The sequence below is a fragment of the Amblyraja radiata genome, chromosome 2, assembly GCF_010909765.2.
Source record: "Amblyraja radiata isolate CabotCenter1 chromosome 2, sAmbRad1.1.pri, whole genome shotgun sequence".
In the NCBI taxonomy this organism is placed as follows: Eukaryota; Metazoa; Chordata; class Chondrichthyes; order Rajiformes; family Rajidae; genus Amblyraja; species Amblyraja radiata.
In genome coordinates, this window is record NC_045957.1 from 64,641,571 (window position 1) to 64,662,418 (window position 20,848).

The 20,848-nt window shown below is 42.3% G+C and overlaps 1 protein-coding gene across 1 annotated transcript in view; it reads left to right on the forward strand.

Moving 5' to 3' along the window:
* dnah5 (dynein axonemal heavy chain 5) overlaps window positions 1-20,848 on the forward strand; it is a 227,990-nt gene that overhangs the window by 194,323 nt on the left and 12,819 nt on the right. The window contains exons 60-70 of the mRNA XM_033048007.1: window positions 138-317; window positions 1,735-1,872; window positions 3,884-4,019; window positions 9,430-9,746; window positions 10,676-10,831; window positions 12,033-12,215; window positions 14,328-14,571; window positions 15,835-15,949; window positions 17,570-17,760; window positions 18,205-18,326; window positions 19,021-19,170. Of these exons, the coding sequence (XP_032903898.1) occupies window positions 138-317; window positions 1,735-1,872; window positions 3,884-4,019; window positions 9,430-9,746; window positions 10,676-10,831; window positions 12,033-12,215; window positions 14,328-14,571; window positions 15,835-15,949; window positions 17,570-17,760; window positions 18,205-18,326; window positions 19,021-19,170 (1,932 nt within the window). The remainder of the gene's footprint in view (window positions 1-137; window positions 318-1,734; window positions 1,873-3,883; window positions 4,020-9,429; window positions 9,747-10,675; window positions 10,832-12,032; window positions 12,216-14,327; window positions 14,572-15,834; window positions 15,950-17,569; window positions 17,761-18,204; window positions 18,327-19,020; window positions 19,171-20,848) is intronic.

A 20,848-nucleotide genomic window follows, 5' to 3' on the forward strand; every position in this document is an offset into this window, starting at 1 on the left:
AATATATACAATACAAATTTCTTCTGAAAGCCTGTGACAAAATAAACTATAATTATGTGAAAAATCTCAGTAATGTATTTGTCCACAGTTAGCAATAAACCCCACTAATGCTTAATCATGTCATTTTACCATCCTAGCAATTTCCAAAAGACACCATTAATGAGGAAGTTGTTGATTTACTCCAGCCTTATTTTGAAATGACTGACTACAATAGTGAAACAGCCAAGAGAGTCTGTGGCAATGTCGCAGGCATCTGTTCCTGGACAAAGGCTATGGCATCCTTCTTTTCCATTAATAAAGAAGTTTTACCATTAAAGGTACATGAAGGTTAAAGTATTTAATATGATGATGAAAATTTCCAATTGTTCATTTTAATTGGCTTTAGTAATAGATTGGGGAAAGACAAAAATATATGATGCATGTGGATTTGCTGAAAGGATTGAAAGATCAAGCATTTCTAACATTCCAGTCATCAAATCTACTGAAAGTATTTACAAAGGTAGACAAAAATGCTGGAGAAACTCAGCGGGTGAGGCAACATCTATGGAGAGAAGGAATGGGCGACGTTTCGGGTCGAGACCCTTCTTCAGATTTCTTCAGAAAAGTATTTACAATATATCTTTGTACACATTTTCCCTATTTGGCTTGTAGCAGATCAGGATTATGAGTGAACAATGTAAATTGAAACACATGAATAACACAAGAATGATCTGGGCCTTTTTTAGGTGGATCTAATAATGAACACTGCAAACTGTATAGAGGTATTTATTCAGAAATCTTATGACAGACTTATGAAAAGATGGTCCTTAAAGATTTTCTTTGAATAATGAAGAGGGGATTCAAAAGGCAAAGTGGCCTGGGATAAACATGGCAGAACTTCTAAAATCTCTGATGATAGACACAAAACGCTGGAGTAACTCACTGGGACAGGCAGCATCTCTGGAGAGAAGGAATGGGTGATGTTTCGGGTCGAGAAATCTACCAGCAATGGTGGATGAAGGAATGGAAGCGGGGCAAAATGGGAGACAGCAGTAGGATGGGGGAATTAGGTGTCTAGCTGCAGGAGAGCAAGGAGTAGAAGGAAAGTATTCTTTAATTATTTGGGAGCAGTTGCACAACTGGAAGAGCTGGTGTAGGTTTTGCAGAGAATCACCATTCTGAATTTAATATGTGAAAGAGCAAATTGCTGAAGAAGGTTGATGGGTACGGAAATTAAGATTGCACAAGGCTGAATGCAAAGCAAGACACAAGAGGTGAGCAATAGCTTACTATTTATTGGTAGGGACATTGGCAACCAAAGGAAATGCAAATTGTTTGATTGTCCACAAGAATGATGCAACAGCAAATGGAAGATTACTAATGTGCAGAGATGGAAGTGAGCGATGATGTGTTTTAGAGCTAACTCAGGATTGTAAAATATGGCAAGACAGTGAATACTTGAGAATGTGCTACCGATGGTCAAGAGGACAGGTTTTATTGGGAAAAAATAATTCCTGTTTTTAAAGTGTTAAAAGTTGTGACTAATCAAGGATTTGTTATCAGTTATTGCTTCTGCGAAGTCGGGTGATATGCTTGAGATGCTGCTTATTGTTACCAGTAAATGACCAGAAGCTGCTGCTAAGTTTTTGAATGTTGCCAATGTTGTACAACCAGTTATTTTACAGAAAGAGTCATCAATATTTATAATCTGCTATTTGAAGCCATAGTTTAAGAATGCATTTATATTTGTCTCAGGCTAATTTAGCAATCCAAGAAAATCGTCTGGCCATAGCCATGCTAGATCTCCAGAAAGCACAGACAGAGCTGGATGCCAAACAAGCAGAACTGGATGTTGTACAAGCAGCATATGAGAAGGCCATGACAGAAAAGCAGGTGAGTATTAAGTACTAATAGATACATTCTTGTTAGATATTATTTTCACTTGTTGAAAACTATTGCCCATTCCGAGAGCTTCCTAGCACTGTCCAACACAAGTTATACTGATACTCATTTATTAACAATTGCTTCAAAGTGTAAACATAAGAAATAAAATGGTGGATTTGCTTGAAATAACCCAGTTCCTAATTGAAGTGTTTTACCCCGTTCAACTGTTGCCCAAGTTGTAGAGTTGTCCCACAATGAGTGATACAACAACCTGATTTTGTGGTGCTCATGTTGGCAAAAAACCTCTTGAAGTCATAAAAAATATCAAGGGATCCCCATCAACTAAAGAGTACTGGAGGAACACCATCTCATATTTGGCTTGGGCAGCTTACAACCCAGCGGTATGAATATTGATTTCTCTAAGCAAATCAATTGCATCCCCTCTTCCACCCTTGTCGTCGTGCTAGTTTTACTGTTGTCCTGTTGAGTTCCTCTGTCTGTATACTTGTTGGCCCCTTTCCCACAGCCAACAATGGCCTATTGTGTGCCCCACATTTCCTTGATTTTTGTTGCTTTTTGCATATCTTCCATTCATTTATCCTAAGTACCATCTATATCTCTCACTCCACTTTCCCCCGGCTTTCAGTTTGAAGAAGGAACTCGACCCAAAATGTAATCTATTCCTTTTCTCCAGAGATGCTGCCTGACCTGCTGAGTTACTCCAGCCTTTTGTGTCTGTCTTTGGTTTAAACCAGCACCTACAGTACCTCCCTACGCAATCAGTACTGCTCCTTGTTAAATATTATTTAGATAGTGTAGATGAAAATCAGGGCAAAGAATATATTCCAGATGAGACTGCAAGGCCTGCTATTGATTATGCATCAATTGCCTCACTACTCACTGTGTCCTTAAAAAACATGGGTCAGACTGAGGGTGAATATGAAGAGGTAGCTGGTTATATCTCACAGATATATTTGTTATTAAAGTAGAATGTATTTATTAATTATAATTAATTGGAAAGACATCATGGGAGCAATGTATTTTCAACAATTGTGGATAATAGAATTCAACTTTGATTGACAAGATAGTTGAATAGAATTCTGTAACCAAATGACTTTTTCAGGCAGGTTGACATATCTTATACTTAGTACTGATGCCATACTTCATCATTGTTATCGTGTTACATAGCCTAGACTGCCAAGCTCTGATGTGAACCGTACTAGAGAATGTGCAAATTAACTATGACAATGTTTGGCAATCTAGTTTCCTTGCAAGCTGGAAATTGTTTTTCAATTGTTTGAAGTGATTATTTCACAGTCTTTGTTTTGTCCAGTAGTTTTTTTTATAGCTGTATCCTTTTAGAAACATAGAAAAGAGGTGCAGGAGTAGGCCATTCGGCCCTTCGAGCTTGCACCGCCATTCGATATGATCATGGCTGATCATCCAACTCAGTATCCCATGCCTTCTCTCCATACCCCCTGATCCCTTTAGCCACAAGGGCCACATCTAACTCCCTCTTAAATATAGCCAATGAACTGGCCTCAACTACCTTCTGTGGCAGAGAATTCCACAGATTCACCACTCTCTGTGTAAAAAATGATTTTCTCATCTCGGTCCTAAAAGACTTCCCTCCTATCCTTAAACTGTGACCCCTAGTTCTGGAGAGTTACTTTGAGAAGATTATTTTTTGCCTCTTTAGCTTTCTAGAGGCAAAATAGATATGATATCAGAAGCAGAATTTCTGGTGAATTTCATGTTCATGTTTGGCGTGTGGGAGGAAACCGAAGATCTCGGAGAAAACCCACGCGGTCACATACAAATTCCGTAGAGACAGCATTTGCAGTCGGGATCGAACCCGGTCTCCGGCGCTGCAAGCGCTGTAAAGCAGTAACTCTACCATTGCGCCACCGGCCGCACATGATGTCATCTGTTTTCAAGGGTCATTTAGTGTTTGACCATAATTTTCAGCTGGTGCACATTACATGTAGTAGTCTGCTGTTGAAATGCTTCTCATTGTCAGGCATTGCTGGAGGATGCTGATCGCTGCCGACACAAGATGCAGACTGCTTCCAGTCTCATCAGTGGACTGGCAGGTGAAAAGGAACGGTGGACTGAGCAAAGCAAGGAGTTCTCCGTGCAGATCAAGCGGCTTGTGGGTAAGTTCAGTGTATATTTATAGCTGAAAGCATCACATGCAGCTTGTGTCCTTGTGAAAACAATTATATATTATGCATGTGCAGCAGGTTATCTCACGCCAATTAATTACTTGATAATAGAAGAGACTATAATTGTCTGTCAAAATTGTGAAGATTTTAACATTAGTAAAACTAATAAAGATATGAATGTTAAATTTGACTATATTTCTGATATAAGGTACAATATGAATTATAGAAACATGAAATAAATACTAATTATTGATATTCTGCCAAAAATGTGAAATATTAATGTGAAAAAATTCATTTCAAATGTATTGTAAAATTAGTTTCTTCAAATTCAGCTTCTATGTACATTATTAGTTTTAAGGTGGACAATTACATCTAAGGGAGGGTTTTCAAACAAGGTAAAAATATGCACTTGAAGCGAGACCAGGGAGGTTGAGTAAAGTCATTTTTATTAACAATAAAAACGGAACGAAAACTCGTGCAATTCGTGTGCCAGGCTGGCTAACAAAAACAGCTCCTGTTGCTGGGAGGGGCACTGACGAACTAACTAAAAATCCCGCGAATGAATCCTCGCGGTCATGTGACCGAGCCGACCAATGATGAGGGTTCTGACCTCCCCACCCTACCACTAGGTGCCGCTACAGGACCCCCCTCCCAGAAACAGAGGAAAGGAAACGAGTGGGAGTCCAAATCAGGCGGCCAGACCGAGTGGAGACAGGAAAAACTGGCATATCCGGTGCAACAGGTATAACAGGCGGAACAGGTATAACAGGCGGAACAGTCACAACAGGTGCAACCGGCGAAAGTGGCACGGCCAGCGGACGACCTCTACGCCGGGGTTGGGCCACCACCCCCGGCTGTCGACATCCAGATGGGCGGGCTTGAGGCGGGCCACCGAAACGATCTCCTCACGACATCCGACACAAAAGTTGCGACTCTGGGCCGCAACACCCGGAAAGGACCCTCATGAAGCCGCTGCAGCGGAGTCCGGCACGTGTCCCTGCGAATGAAAACAAAAAGGCAGTCCTTGAGCGCCGGCGGAACGTAAGCAGGAGCAACACCGTGGCGAGAGGTCTGAACAGGAGCCAGGCCACCCACTTTCTCCCGCAGGTGCACCAGCACAGACAAAGTGGGCTGAGCCGCAGGTAGGAAATCACCAAGACGTACACCAGCTACGCGGAAGACGTGTCCAAATCCACCTTAGGGGCCGTGCGGATCCTCAGCAGCATCCAATCCGGGACGTGAACCGCGCCTTCAACGCAGACTTCAGATGCAGGTGGAACCCCTCCACCAACCCGTTGGCCTGAGGATGGTACGCAGTCGTATGATGCAGCTGAGTGCCGTACTGCTGAGCCATGGCCGACCACAGGGCAGAGGTGAACTGGGCACCATGGTCAGTGGAGATGTCACCAGACATATCAAAACGCGCCACCCAGTGGGCCGCGAGGGTCCAAGCACAAGTCATGGCGGAGGTGTCAAGCAGCAGAACTGCCTCGGGCCACCTCGTGAAACGGTCCACAATCGTGAGCAGGTGTGGCACCGCGGGACGTCGGCAGATGACCCACCAGGTCGACATGAATGTGCTCGAACCGATGAGGAGGGACAACAAAATCCTGGTGTGGTGCTGGACCTTGGAGGACTGCCAGGGAATGCAGGCCCTGGCCCAGGCCCCAACCTGCTTGGGGAGGCCATGCTAGACAAACCTGGCCGCCACCAACGCAGTAGTCACCCGGATGGAAGGGTGGGCAGCCCATGAATGGATTCGAACACACGCCGCTGCCAACCTGCAGTGACGATGGGCCATGGCTGCCCAGTCGAGACATCACACAAGACCGTCACACCCGTGGGTCCGAGCGGAACATCGGCCAACATCAACCCCGAAACAGCAGTACACTAGGCTATCATCTCGTCCCCATCTCGCTGCGACGCAGCCAGCCCAGAATAGTCAATGCCCGGGGACACGGACAGTAGGCCAAGGACTGCAGGACGAGATAAGGCATCAGCATCAGCAACCTGGTTCAGATTGCCCGCCACGGCATCCACAGCCATTCAAACAAGCCGAACAGAGTGATAATGGTGGTCTTGGGCACATCATCGGGACGGACGGGAATCCGGTGGTATCCTCGCACCAGATCCACCTTGCAGAAAATGGTAGCCCCGTCCAAATGGGCCGTGAAATCCTGGATGTGCGGGACTGGGTAGCGGTCAGCGGTCGTGACGGCGTTAAGGCGACGGTACTCCCCACACGGCCTCCACCTGCCGGATGACTTGAGAACCATATGTAGTGGGCCGGAGGAAATCGCGGGCCGCGGTGACGCAAGCTGGGGGGACTCCGGAGGAACAAGGCACTGGTCCCGGACATCAACCAGGAGGGAAAAGGCCCGCAAAAAATCGGCGCCCTGCAGCAGCTGGGAAACGTCCGTGATGGTGAAGGGCCACGATAACGTCGATGACGAGGAAAATAGTCCGAGTACCATAGGTGCAGATGTGGCTGCCATTGACGGCGGTCAGGGTGGGGCCACGCTTACCAGCATGAGACGTGCTCGAGACGTAAGATGCTCAACTCAGCCCCAGTGTCCATGAGAAATCGGAACCCGGAATGGCAGTCCCGGACGTAGAGGCAATGTTTCATGCTGACCGCGATAGCCTCTACTGGCGATCGGCCGAGGCATTTCCCGGATACGAGCAGGGGGCGTGGTATCGGCAGGCTCGCCGCATACCAACGTTGGTGGTACTAACACCACTGGCGCTTACTGCGATCCATGGCGGTCGACTGCGGCGCAGCGATGTCAGCCGAGGGTGGAACGGCCCGTCGAGGCTGCTGCGGAGGTGCGGACACCCGGCTGATGGAACCGCCATCTTGCTTGGCAAGCCACAGCTCGTTCGCCCGTTCAGCGAGCTGCAGGGTGTCGGCGAAATTGGACCCGGCGAGGAGCTGGCGGATGTCGTCGGGCATCTGCTCCAGGAAAGACTGCTCGAATAAAAGGCAAGGCAGGTGGCCGTCCATGAGCGCGAGCATCCCGCTCATCAAAACAGATCGCCGAGACCGTCCATATGCAAAAGCTGAGATGCGCGATCACGGCGACTGAGCCCGAAGGTGCGTAGCAGCAGCGCCTTGAGACCTTCATACTTCTTAAAGGCGGGCAGATTCTGCAGGAAAGGCAGCAACCGGGTGGCAGTCTCCTGACCAAGCCACCCACCACCTAGAAATAGTGGGTAGCATCCGCAACGATGTGGCGGAACTCGAACTGGGCCTCGATGTGCGAGAACCACACCTGAGGCTGAACTGCCCAAAAACGGGCAGTTTAAGAGCAACCGCGTTCTACTGGGCAGGGTTGGCGTCGAGGTTCTCGAGTTAATGTTGAAAATCCAAAAAACGTTCGGATCGTCGGGGTCACCACTGAAGCGAGACCAGGCAGGTTGAGTAAAGTAATTTTTATTAACTATAAAAACGGAATGAAAACTCGCACAATGCCTGGCTAGCTAACAAAAACAGCTGTTGCTGGGAGGAGCGCTGACGAACTAACTAAAAAGCTCGCGAACGAATCCCCGCGGTCCCGTGACTGAACCGACCAATGACGTCGGTTCTGACCTCCCCACCCCACCATTAGGTGCCGCTACACACTCATCTTTTTAAGAGGAGCCTCAACCAGAGCGAAAGAAGAAAATGTTTTAAAACATTAATATCCCTCTTTTGGATATTGAAACTGCTTGTGATTTTCTTAGCTTGGGCTATTTGTTGGTTCAGAGATATTTTGATGCAGACTGAGACATAGGCTGACGTGCGCTGATTTTTTTTTGCAAGAACCCTCATAATTCTGATTCAGGAAACATCTGTGTGGAGATTTGGCTGGCATGCAAAGAAGTGGCTAAGAAGCTTCACAAAATTGCTGGGGAAACTCAGCGGGTGCAGCAGCATCTATGGAGCGAAGGAAATAGGCGACGTTTCGGGCCGAAACCCTTCTTCAGCTAAGAAGCTTGATGGCTGTACCATTAATTCATGTGCTAAATGAGGAACAAACCATTTCATCATTGAAGGATCCTGATGCTAGCCCAACTAGCAGAGATTTCCAATCACTTACCTGCTTGAGCATCCAAAGCCTAAAGGCATGGAACCTGTGTGGGAGGATAATAAAGATGTTTCATCTCATTAGCTTTCCAACATTAGTCTACTCTAGATATCATTTTTTGGGGGGAGGGAGCTTCCAATGGACTATGTGTTAGACATCCCACACAAGGACACCTAAGGACTATGTGTTAGACATCCCTACCTGAGGGCATTTCAAAAGAAGAAGGGTCTCGACCCGAAACATCACCCATTCCTTTTCTCCAGCATTTTGTGTCTACCACTGCATTTAAAAAATTCTTAATTGGATGTAAAGTGCTTTGAGGTGTCTCTGTTAATGCAAGTCTTCTTTTTATCATTAGTACTTTAATCCCTCTTGGGTATCTTTTCTGGAATTATCAATTTACCTTTTCCTTTAGGAATTTGCAACTTTAAAACCAAAGTTTTTCTGGCTTTCTTCTTCTCTAATTATATTTTCTGTATTATTGTGTAAATAGCTCGTTCTAAGCTTCCCCCCCAGTCTAGTTTCAGTCAATAAAATACTGAGTGAAGCACTTGCGCAACTAAGTTTTATTTTGGAAATACACAATAACAGTTCCCCACTGCTATACCTAACCACCGCGGGTTCGATCCTTGTATCTGCTTGTCCACGCCCTCCTAGCCTCGGGCAAGCAGAGACACTCCAAAAGGTCACGCAGTCCTAAGCATTCTTCCAGAAGATCGACACAGGACATCGTGGGAGCGGCCTTTTATAGGTCCCTGAACCTTGAGGTGCCGAACCATATGGGGGTGGTCTCTAAACAGTCCAATATCAGATATCGATTAACACAGTACTTGATAGACATTTCCCTAACCCAATAATACAGTGACTAATACAATGTATCTGATGAAGTTTCTAGATGCAAGTTAACAGAGATGAATTATGCAACATGTGCCTAGATATTCAAGAAACCCAGACAAGGCTCAACATTTAACCCAATCAACATCTAGCAAAGTAAAGCTTTGCAACAATATTTACAATGTGTGTGTCTGGTTTGCATTCACCCAATCCGTTTCATGCAATTTACACCTAATTGTAAGAATCTGCAGATGTTCCATTCTTTCCCTGCAGCTCTTATCTAGGCTCTAGACGAACTGGCACCATTCTGCAGCTTGTCCCATTTCTGCAGAAGGCACATTTAAATTGACCAAATGGCCTAGCAGCCCAGAAGCCTTTACTCAATTTTAGTGTCCAGGCATCTCCAATTTGGGCAGAATTAACAATTGCAGCTTGAAGCATTAAAATGGTAAGCCAAATAAAAATTGAATTGCTAATAAGTTTCTTTTTTTTGGTTTTAGGTGATGTATTATTGGCCACCGCATTTTTGTCATATTCAGGCCCCTTTAATCAAGAGTTCCGTAATTTGCTACTGAAAGATTGGGAGAGAGAAATGAAAACTCGCAAAATTCCTTTTGCCACCAATCTAAACCTTACAGACATGTTGATTGACATCCCGACAATTAGTGAATGGAACTTGCAAGGTTTACCAAATGATGAGCTGTCGATACAGAATGGGATCATTGTTACGAAAGCTGCTCGTTATCCTTTGCTGATTGACCCACAAAACCAGGGCAAGATATGGATAAAAAATAAAGAGATTTCCAATGAACTTCAGGTACCAGTTCTTTTTCCATTTTATTATGTTTAGTCAGTTGACTTAAATTACAAGTTTTATCTGTGCATATCAATAAAGTTTATGCACTCTATATGTGTCCAGTGAGTTGTGGTTTTGGAATATGTTATTAAAACTTAAATTTGATAGATTTGCTTAGATAATTAATCAGGAAAATGTTCAGTTTCTTTCAACAAAATCCTATTTGTTGAAGATTCTCCAATAACTTTGACTAGAATTGTTGATTACCTTTTCATGCTATTAAATTTAACATACAAACAAAATGCATAATTTAAATCAATGAGGCAGATCGTAGCTATGAAATTAGTGTTGTAAAGTAAATGGAAGAGTATTCAAAACGATATTCCAAAATTTATGTTGCATCTGTTTAAAACTTTGTTTCGGCCACATTTGAATTACAGTGGCATTTCTGATTTCAACACTGCAGTGGTTTATGAGGATTGGAGTGTATTCATTATAAGGGGAAGTTGAATGAACTTGGATTATTTTCTCTGGAGCACAAGAGGCGAAGGGGTAACCTGACTGAAATTGTGAAATCATGAGTAGCAAAGATAATCAGTATTTTCCCCAGGATGGAATTGTCAAATACAAGAGGGAATAGATTTAAGACAAGGAGAAAGCTTAAAGGAATGTACAAGGCAAGTTTTTTTTGCACACAGTGGCAATTGTCTGAAAGGTGGTGCCAGCGGTGTTCGTAAAAACAGATTGATAGTAACATTTACGAGGCATTTAGACAGACACATGAACCGGTAGGGAATAGAGGTACACTGACCAGGTGCAGACAGATGGGATTAGTTCAGATTGGCATCAGTCATCACAGAGATGGTAGGCCAAAGGGTGATTCTTAAGCTTGATTGTTCTCTGTTAAAATGTACTGTGTATTCATAAAAACTTTTGATTCATATTTACAGATCACTTCTCTAAATCACAAATACTTCAGAAATCACCTAGAGGATGGGCTTTCTCTTGGAAGACCAGTACTTATTGAAGATATAGGAGAGGAATTGGACCCAGCACTAGACAATGTCTTGGAGAAAAACTTCATTAAAACAGGTTCCACATACAAGGTAATGGTGGCTGAACTTTGCCAGTGCAATATGCAGATAGTGGTAGATGGCTACAATTTATACACAAGAAACTGTAAATGCTAGAATCTTGAGCGAAGAACAGAGTACTAGTGGAACTCAGTGGGGCAGTCAGCATTTGGGGAGAGAACGAACAGATGACATTTCAACCCTAAATATCATCTGTCCATTCCTTCCACAGGTTGACACAAAATGCTGGAGTAACTGTCTGGGTCAGGCAGCATCTCTGGAGAAATGGATAGGTGACCTTTCATGTCAGGACCCTTCTTCAGACTGATCATGGTGGGGCTGGAAGCAGGAAAAATACAGGACAAATAGGGGCTGGCAACATATGACCTCAGGCAAGGAAGTTCCCTGATAGGCTGATTGTTCGTTAGGGATGGTGTAATCCCAAGAGGGATACATCTGTGTCCAAACTGTGGAACTGGTTAACTGACATTTTGTAGAAGAAGGAGAATGCTTATAGAAGTTACCTAAAATTAGAGAATTCAAGCAAACTGTGAGGTGCTGTTCCTCCAGTTTGTGTGTGGCCTCATTTGGCAATGGAGGAGCTCAGGACAGAAAAGTTGGTATGGGAATTGGAAGGAAGCGCATCTTCCACAGGTGCTGCCTAACCTGCTGAGTTCCTTCAGCACTTATTTATTTGGCATCAATGTACGTTCAGTTGAAATGTCAACACTTTATTGACTATTTTAGATTTTCGTGATTTGAAAGTACTGTAGGACACTAAATACTCAGACTATATTGATACTATATAGCATCAATTCATATTTTTACTCTGATCTGTTTATCTTTCAGTGCTCTTGCCATGGTTGTGATAACATTTAAAAAACATTTTACAAAGATGGCACCTAAGCCGGGCAAATCACTGTGTGCTGGTCTCTTTAAAACCTCAACCTCCAACAGCAGAATCAGACTTACTGGACTTGTCTTGCACTAAACGTTATTCCCTTTATCCTGTATCTGTACACCGTGGATGGCTTGATTGTAATCATCTATATTCTTTCTGCTGACTGGATAGCACACAACAAAAAAGCTCTTTACTGTACCTAGGTACACATGACAATAAACTAAACTAAACTGAAGAAAACAGCACCTGTGATTATATGTACTACCTGCCTGAAGGCCACTATGGCAGTGCAATTCAAAACTTCCTATTAATTATCAATTCGTCTCTCACCAGGTGAAATTAGGTGATAAAGAAATTGATGTAATGAATGGATTTAGGCTCTACATTACCACCAAGCTTCCAAATCCAGCATACACACCTGAGATCAGTGCTCGGACCTCCATCATTGACTTTACTGTAACAATGAAAGGGCTGGAAGACCAATTACTGGGTCGGGTCATTCTAACTGAAAAACAGGCAAGTTTGTACTGTTCATATTTGTGGATCCTCTGTAACAATGTTTTAAAGTGTATTCTTTCATTAATTGCATCATCCTTTTTGGATTTTTTTATCATTCATGTAAAATGATCACTGTAATGTTGATAAAATTTCAATTTCCTCAAAGTGGTAGTTGTGAATGAGCTTCCATGGTTTTTATGACATAAGTTTCAGCTCATTTAATATGAGAAGGAAAGCCAGGAAAATACAATCACAAATGGGCTAAGGCACATAATATGCAATTAGATTGATACAGATGGCTCCTCTGCATTGCTATTGCTGCCTAAAAAAAGGATGCCATGCTGTAAGTTGTGGGGAGGATGCAAGGAGGCTTCAGAGTGATTTGGGGAATTTGAGAGTTAGCTGATAAATAACAGATGCAGTATAACCTAGATAAATGTGAAGTTATGGAAATAGGCAACGTTTCGGGCCGAAACCCTTCTTCAGACTGAAGAAGGGTTTCGGCCTGAAACGTTGCCTATTTCCTTCGCTCCATAGATGCTGCTGCACCCGCTGAGTTTCTCCAGCTTTTTTGTGTACCTTCGATTTTCCAGCATCTGCAGTTCCTTCTTGAACACTAAATGTGAAGTTATCCTATTTTGCAGATGAAAAAAATCGAATGCAGACTATTATTTAAATAGTGATAGATTGGAAATGTTGATGTATTAACAGATCGGAGTACCCTTGTACTCTAGAGCAAGTATGTCTTGTTACGGCTATACTGAACCTTAGTGATACCACACATTATGTACAATTCTGGTTCTCTTATCTTAGAAAGGATAACAGACTTCAATGAAGTCCTGCCAGACCGTTCCAAGATGGCAAGTTTGCTGTATGAGAATGGATTGTGTCAACTTGGCTTGTATTCACTAGAGTTGAGAAGAGTAAGAGGCAATCTCACTGAAACATACCAGCGAGGGGATACACTATCAGACATTTAGGTCTGAAATCAGGAGCACTTTCTTCTCAAAGGTGGTGAACCTGTGAAAGCTCAACCACAGAAGGCTCTGGAGGTCAAGCTGAATATATTTATGGAGATTGATTTTGGGGGACAAACATCATCTAGGAATATGGAGTGAGCTCGCAATCATGCTATTATGATCGTATTAGATTGCAGAGCAGGCTCAGCAACAAATGGCCCACTACTGCTTTTTACCCCTCTAATTTTATGATCACTTAGCAGCCTCAGTATTACTAATGACTAGTGTCACTAAAAGGCCAGCATCTCATGTTGGGCATGAGCACTGTGAGAGTTTTCAATTTGGGCTTAGCGGTATGGTTCAATATTCAACAGAGTAGTCACAGATGTTTTCAGGTAGTGTTCTGATTGTTTGGTGAAAGTGGAAAGAAGAAGTGTCCTGTATCTTCAGGGGGATGTTATGACCTTTAGAAGTGTGCTCAGGAGATAGTGGGGAGAGATCGCAGCCCAGTTCAATGCTTGTGGTGTTAATTAAATTATTTAGTTTAGTTTTGAGGTACAGCACGGAAACAGGCCCTTCAGATCACCGAGTCCGTGCCGACCAGCAATCACCCCGTACATTAGCACTATCCTACACATACTAAGGACAATTTACAATTTTACTAAGCCAATCAGCCTACAAACCTTTGGAGTGTGGGAGGAAACTGGAGCCCCCAGAGAAACCCCTAGCAGGTCACGGGGAGAATGTACAAACTCCATGCAGACAGCACCTGTAGTCAGGATTGAACCTGGATCTCTGGAGCTGTAAGGCAGCAACTCTCCGGCTGTACCGCCTTGGCTCATTGTTCTGTTGTTGATACACTTACAATTAACTCTAGATCTCTTGAAAAGACTTCTGCAATGGCTCCAAAGGTTTAGCGTACTATTTCCCATTTGAGGTTCACCAACAAGAGCTATCATATTTACGCATTAAATTGCTGGGCTATTTTCTACCACTACCCTTTGAAAAATAACTAATAGTTGAAATCTGCACTGCCAACATGATTAACAAAAATGTATCTGTGTGATTTGAGACATACTCAGTTTTAAGTAATTTTGTGCTTCTAGGTAATGTACATTATATTTGTACAGATAAAAGTAAAAAATTCAAGTGTTGTATTATGTGAAAATAGGAACTGGAAAAGGAACGCACAGATTTAATGGAGGATGTAACATCAAATAAGAGGAAGATGAAAGAGCTGGAAGACAACCTGTTGTACCGCCTGACGAGCACAAAGGGCTCCCTCGTGGAGGATGAAAGTCTTATCACAGTGCTAAGCAGTACCAAAAAGACAGCTGAGGAGGTCACGCAGAAACTGCAGATAGCTGCGGAAACAGAGATACAGATTAATGCTGCTCGTGAGGAGTACAGACCAGGTGAGAACATATTGTTGTAAATGGAAAGGTTTGGGTTAGTTATTGATATGAACAGAGAATAACTGATGCCAGACATTTGTAGACAGGCAGATGGACATTGAACCACTTTTGGCGATTGCACTCAGCCAACAATCAATAAAGTGCAGGTACACAAAAATGCTGGAGAAACTCAGCGGGTGCAGCAGCATCTATGGAGCGAAGGAAATAGGTGACGTTTCGGCCCGAAACGTCACCTATTTCCTTCGCTCCATAGATGCTGCTGCACCCGCTGAGTTTCTCCAGCATTTTTGTGTACCTTCGATTTTCCAGCATCTGCAGTTCCTTCTTGAACAATCAATAAAGTGCAGTACCTTTCACTGAGCATCTAGTACCTGTGTGAACAGTGAAATTACAGAATGCCCCAAATGAATCAGTTTGTTTTACTAAGTTAGAAATGCCAGACTGTGACTTCCTCCATGTTCCTGACAGTAATGTAGAAATCAAATAATTAAAATATTAAAGCCAGCCAAAAATGAATTAACAATGACAAAGAAAAATTATCTTTTTAATTTTCATAAAGTATAGAAGACAAGGTTCCACATATTTGACAATGTTCCGCATGCAAGTCTACTCTTGAAATGTGGATCACATGTGATCCAAGGAGAGCTAATTGACTGGATAGAAAATTGGCTTCTTGGAAGGAAGCAGAGGTACAATGGAATCCACAAATTTGCAGTAAACCCCGCTGTTGTGGGAAAGATCATGGGTGGTGATGAATCAGCATTTAGAAGTGAGATAGAACATCTGGTTGAATGCTGCCCCCACAACAATCCCTTACTCATTGTCAACCAAAGAACTAATCATTTACTTCAGAAAGAGGATGTTGTGAGATCAAGTGTCAGTTTTCATGGTGGGTTAGTGGTGGAGAGTTACCGGCTTCAAATTCCTGGGTGTAAACATCTCAGATGGTCCACCACAAAGATCAGGATCCGGTACTTTTCTACAGCTATCAGGTTCTTGAACTGACCTGCACAAACCTAATCCAATCTCAGCAATGCCTTTTGCACGGACATAGAGTTTTTTCTAAATTTCTTTTTGCTCTGCTGCTCTCTTTTCACTGTCTTGTAGAAATTCTGTATAATTGTATGGACAATTCACATTCATTGTGTTGACTATGTGCCTATGATACTGCTGAAGGCAAGATTTTAATTGTACCTATAACTCATCATACTTGCGCATTTAACAATTAATTCAATTCGATTTGACCATGTTATTTTCTCCTAGTGGCGACCAGAGGAAGTATCCTATATTTTTTGATTACAGAGATGAGCATGGTGAATGTCATGTATCAAACATCCTTACGGCAGTTCCTTGGGCTCTTTGACCTGTCATTAGCCAGGTAATTAAACTTTTGAAAATATTTGATGGAGGTGCCGCATAATTAAAAATGGAGTTTAATTATACTGCAGCATACTATCGTTACATGTAAGATTAAAGACATTTTCTACACACAAATATCAGTGTGTATGCAAATTAGCATTTTTATTTTGGAAGAATAATAATGCTTATCTTCAAGGTTTCAAGGTCAGTTTATTGTCACATCTACCAATACAGTGAAATTCAAATTACCATACAGCCATACTAAAAAAAAGCAACAAGACGCACAACTACATTAAAGTTGACATAAACATTCACCACAGCGGATTCTCCACGTTCCTCACTGTGATGGAAGGCAATAAGGTCTAATCTCCTTACTCTTTATTCTCCTGCGGTCGGGGCAGTCGAACCATCCACAGTCAAGGTGATCGAAGCCCCCGTGTCGAGGCGATCGAAACTCCCGCGCGGGGCGATCGAAGCTCCTGCGGCTTGGAGTTCCCTATGTCGGTCCCTTCTCTGTCATCTACTGAATGTTGTGACATTTTCCCCTGGAAATCCTATTGTTTTTGCCCGTCTGAGAAAAAAAAGAATTAGCTTCAAAAGAAAATGTATTGTGAGTGGATTGGATTTAGACCATCAACAATTGCATGACACTTTTATCTACTCAAAGGTGCGGTCAAAATCAACATACGATTTTAAAATGTTTTAAATTTCAGTCTTAGTCTGGTTTAATATGCCAAACACCCAAACAGTTCTATATAACGTTTTCTCCTCTACCTGGGTGAAACCAGCTGTGGACAGGGTGACTGCACTGCAGAGCGTCTATGTCCAGTCTGCAGAGGCAGTTCACCTTCTTGTTTCTGTAGCTACAGCCATGCCCTCAATAATCTGCTGAAGAATAATTTTAGCTGAACCTTGGGAATTCTATAATTACAATGTGATGGTACCGCAATCATTAAATGTTATTATATATACATGTGGCACAGTGATAAAGTTGCAGCCTTACAGCACCAGAGATCTGGGTTTGATCCTGACTAAGGGTGCTGTCTGTATGGCGTTTACACGTTCTCCCAATGACTGCGTGGGTTTTTTCCGGGTGCTCCGGTTTCCTCCCACACTCTAAATCCGTACACGTTTCTAGGCCTCGGTAAAATTATAAATTGTCCCTTTGTGTAAGATAGTGCTAATGTATGGGGTGATTGCTGGTCGGCGCAGACTCGGGAGGCCGAAAGGCCCGCGCTGTATCTCTAAAGTCTATTGAAGTAAGGATCTTTCATGGAGTCCACTAGTGATTAATATTTCTATAAAAGCTGTTCCACCAAACATGAAACTGCTATATCCCAGTCAGGTTTTAAAATTCGATATATGTCTGTCATGAAGCACTAGAATTAGTAGCGCCATACACTGTAGCATTTTAGTTTCTACCATTGTATTTTGTACTGATTGCTGTGGCATGCTTTATGATGGTAATTTATTTTCACCCCTTTTGATGCAGGAGTGTAATAACTGTTATGTAAATATATACAGAGAAGACTTTTTGGTCTCTTCATTCATGATGCATTTCAATCTAATGGAGTTTCTGCATTACGGGTATGCTAATAGAATTAAATGTAGCTCTTTCAAATCAATATGTATCTTGCAGATCTACAAAAAGTCCCATTACCAGCAAAAGAATAGCAAATATCATTGAGCATATGACCTATGAAATCTATAAATATGCAGCCCGTGGCCTGTATGAGGAACACAAGTTTTTGTTTACTCTCCTCCTCACACTTAAGATTGACATGCAACGCCATAGACTGAAACATGAAGAGTTCCTTACCCTTGTTAAAGGTCAGAATATTAAATTTCATTACTTTTACATTGTGGTGAGACAAACGGTACCTACTGGGGAAATCCACCAATTTGAGATTGTTCTATTTGATTTTGCAATGTATTCATCAGTCTGATTATTATAACTTGTGACAGTTTTCTGAAACAAATGGAATCTTGACTCTTATCAATGGATGGCGTTAGTGTTAACTGAATTGGGTACCACCATACACCGCCTTTGGTTGAATGTACCAATCATTTTTTTAAATGTCCACTATCCAAGTGCCCTCTAAAGTGGCAGGCGTAATCAACTTCTGACTTCAGAATTGTACTGAAGTGCATAAAATTAAATAAGTCACAAAGCAAAATTTTAATTTATTTTGAGAAGTTATTTCATTTATGAGACCTATAATGGGAGTTGTATTTGTATAACCTGACTATTTGTTATCATTTATATGATTGCAGGTGGTGCTTCATTGGACCTGAAGGCTTGCCCTCCAAAACCAGCAAAATGGATTTTGGATATGACCTGGTTAAACCTGGTGGAACTGAGTAAACTTGGACAATTTGCAGATGTCTTAGACAAGGTATGTTAAGAACTGATAAAACTCAATGCAGATGGTTACATTGTGGAATAAAGCTGTATTCAAAGTATAAAGACGTTCCACACACTACAACAACTCCCCATTGCTTATGCTCTTCTACACTGTGGTTCACGGTGACTGGCTAGTCTATTGAGTGGATCTTTGAAGAGAAACCTTTATATATTTAAAATAAGAGGCAAATCCATGCAACTGAAACAGTTAAAAAGCAGTAAAAATACTTCATCTGAAATGTGTTTTCTTTTAAATGATGGTGGTGATGAAAGGATTTGTCCCAGAATGTTGAACTGTCTTACCCACTGAGCTCTAGCTGCTCTTTTTTAATGCTGGGGAAGGTATCATGCCTGGCTCCATAATTCACTGTATTACTAAGGCCACCTGTTACAACAAAAAATGCTTTATTGATAACAAAAATAACAAGGGCAATTTAAACCGATTATTTAGACACAAAATTGATTTATCCTGATCATTAGATCAATTAGATTTTTAAAAATCACGTTATTCATAATAGACAACACAAATTTAAAAAATGCTGCCCATTTAATCATTCAGCTTTAATGTCAGTGGGTAGAGAGTGAAAATATTACTGTGATGTGCACTGGCAACTCAAATAATATCTTTGTAATGCACTATGATTTCTTTCCATTTTACATCTAATCTTACAACTTTACTTAAATAGATTGGGAGAAATGAGAAACTATGGAAAAACTGGTTTGATAAAGAAGCACCTGAAGAAGTAGTTCTGCCAAATGCATATGACCAGTGCTTGGACTGTTTCCGACGTCTTCTCTTGATCAGATCTTGGTGTCCTGATAGAACCATTGCTCAGGTATTCACCTGTATCCATATGAATGTTGACATTTCCAGAATTTAAAAACAGGAAACCCTCGTTATTATGGCCCTCTTTATAACGGATTCCAGTCATAGCGGATGAACCTACCGACCTTCACTGTTAGGCTGTTTCACCCTTGCTGCCAACACCATCCCTGGCCTGCACTGTCCCCCCCCACCTCCTCCTGCACCATTTCCAGGCCGGACTGCTCCACCAACCCCGGCTGATTCCTGGCCACACCAACTTCTGCCACCACCGGCCCACAGTTTCCTCAGCGGCCTCCATTTTGACCGACGACCCTTACCTGCACTCTGACCGCCCGCAGGCCATGACCCAATGACTCCGCCAATCCTCACCTCTCCCCGGGCCACCAGCAAGCCGTTGCCGCCAACTCACCTGGATTCCAGGCCCAGTTCTAGGCCGAGATTCTGAAGAAGGGCCTCGACACAAAACTTCACCCATCCATGTTCTCCAGAGATGCTGCCTGACCTGCTGTGTTACTTCAGCGCTTTGTGTCCTTTTACGTATTAACCAGCATTCTTCCACTTATACAATGATAATCGCTAACTCGGTTATAGTGGACAAGCAGCAATAATGGACACCATTCACTCCCCCCCTCCTCCATGGTCCATTGTACAAGGGGTTTACGGTATCACTACATTTGGAGGTCACTTTTTTTTTTTTAAACCTTGATTTTGCTAATCAATTACAAATTTTTAATGTAACTGTATTTTAGATTTCTTACATGTGAATGAACTGGTTTGTTTTTGTTTGTTTTCTCTGAAATTGAAAATTAAGGGGGCAATATATGGTTTAAATTTATATGGTTTAAATAGACCGCAGCACGGAATTAGGCTCCCCATGAAGTAATATGAGCATTGAGCACTAGATGCCGCTTACTTTTTCGATCTAATTTTCTAATTAGCTAAATTAATTAGTGTGCAACTTTTGACACTGACGAGTTATGAATTCCTTCTCAATAATATTTTTTCTAAATCTGTGCCAAATTTCAAGTAGATACCAGACATGGGTCACGAAAGTTAAATTCTAGACACATTTTCGATGCTCGGCCCACGGCCTAAAGTCTGAACTATCCGGCATATAAAATTGTTGCAGGGTGAAATCAGATCAAGAAAAATATTCAAATGTAATTCTAATGAAAAAAATGTTTCCTACCTGATTTTTTTTTTTTTTTTGCTTGTGCTGCATTCTTCAGGTCATGCAAAGACAAAGCTGCACATTTTAGGTAGATCGGTAGTACTCCAATATTATTTTCCGCTTTCTCCATTCTTTCTCTTCCTCTTGTGATCCTTAATATATGCTCTGTTTATAAAAACAGAATTTAATGTTAAGAGAAAATGTAAGTTCTATTCACCTGGTTTCTACTTATCGACGGGTCTTAAGGGCCTGTCCCACTTAGGCGCCTTTTTAGGCGAGTGCTGGAGACTGAGCTCGCCACATGTTCGCTGGTGGTCTCTGGTGAGTCTCCTTCATGGTCACGAGGAGTTCCCTCATTCTGGGAACTAGTCGCGGCATCAGTATGGTGGCCACTAATTTTTCAACATGTTGAAAAATTGGTCGCCATGGAGAAAATCAATACTTTTGTAGTCGTAGGTGCAGTTGTAGTGGGGTCGCCATGTACTTATAGGTAATCGAGCTAGTCGTAGGTAGTTTT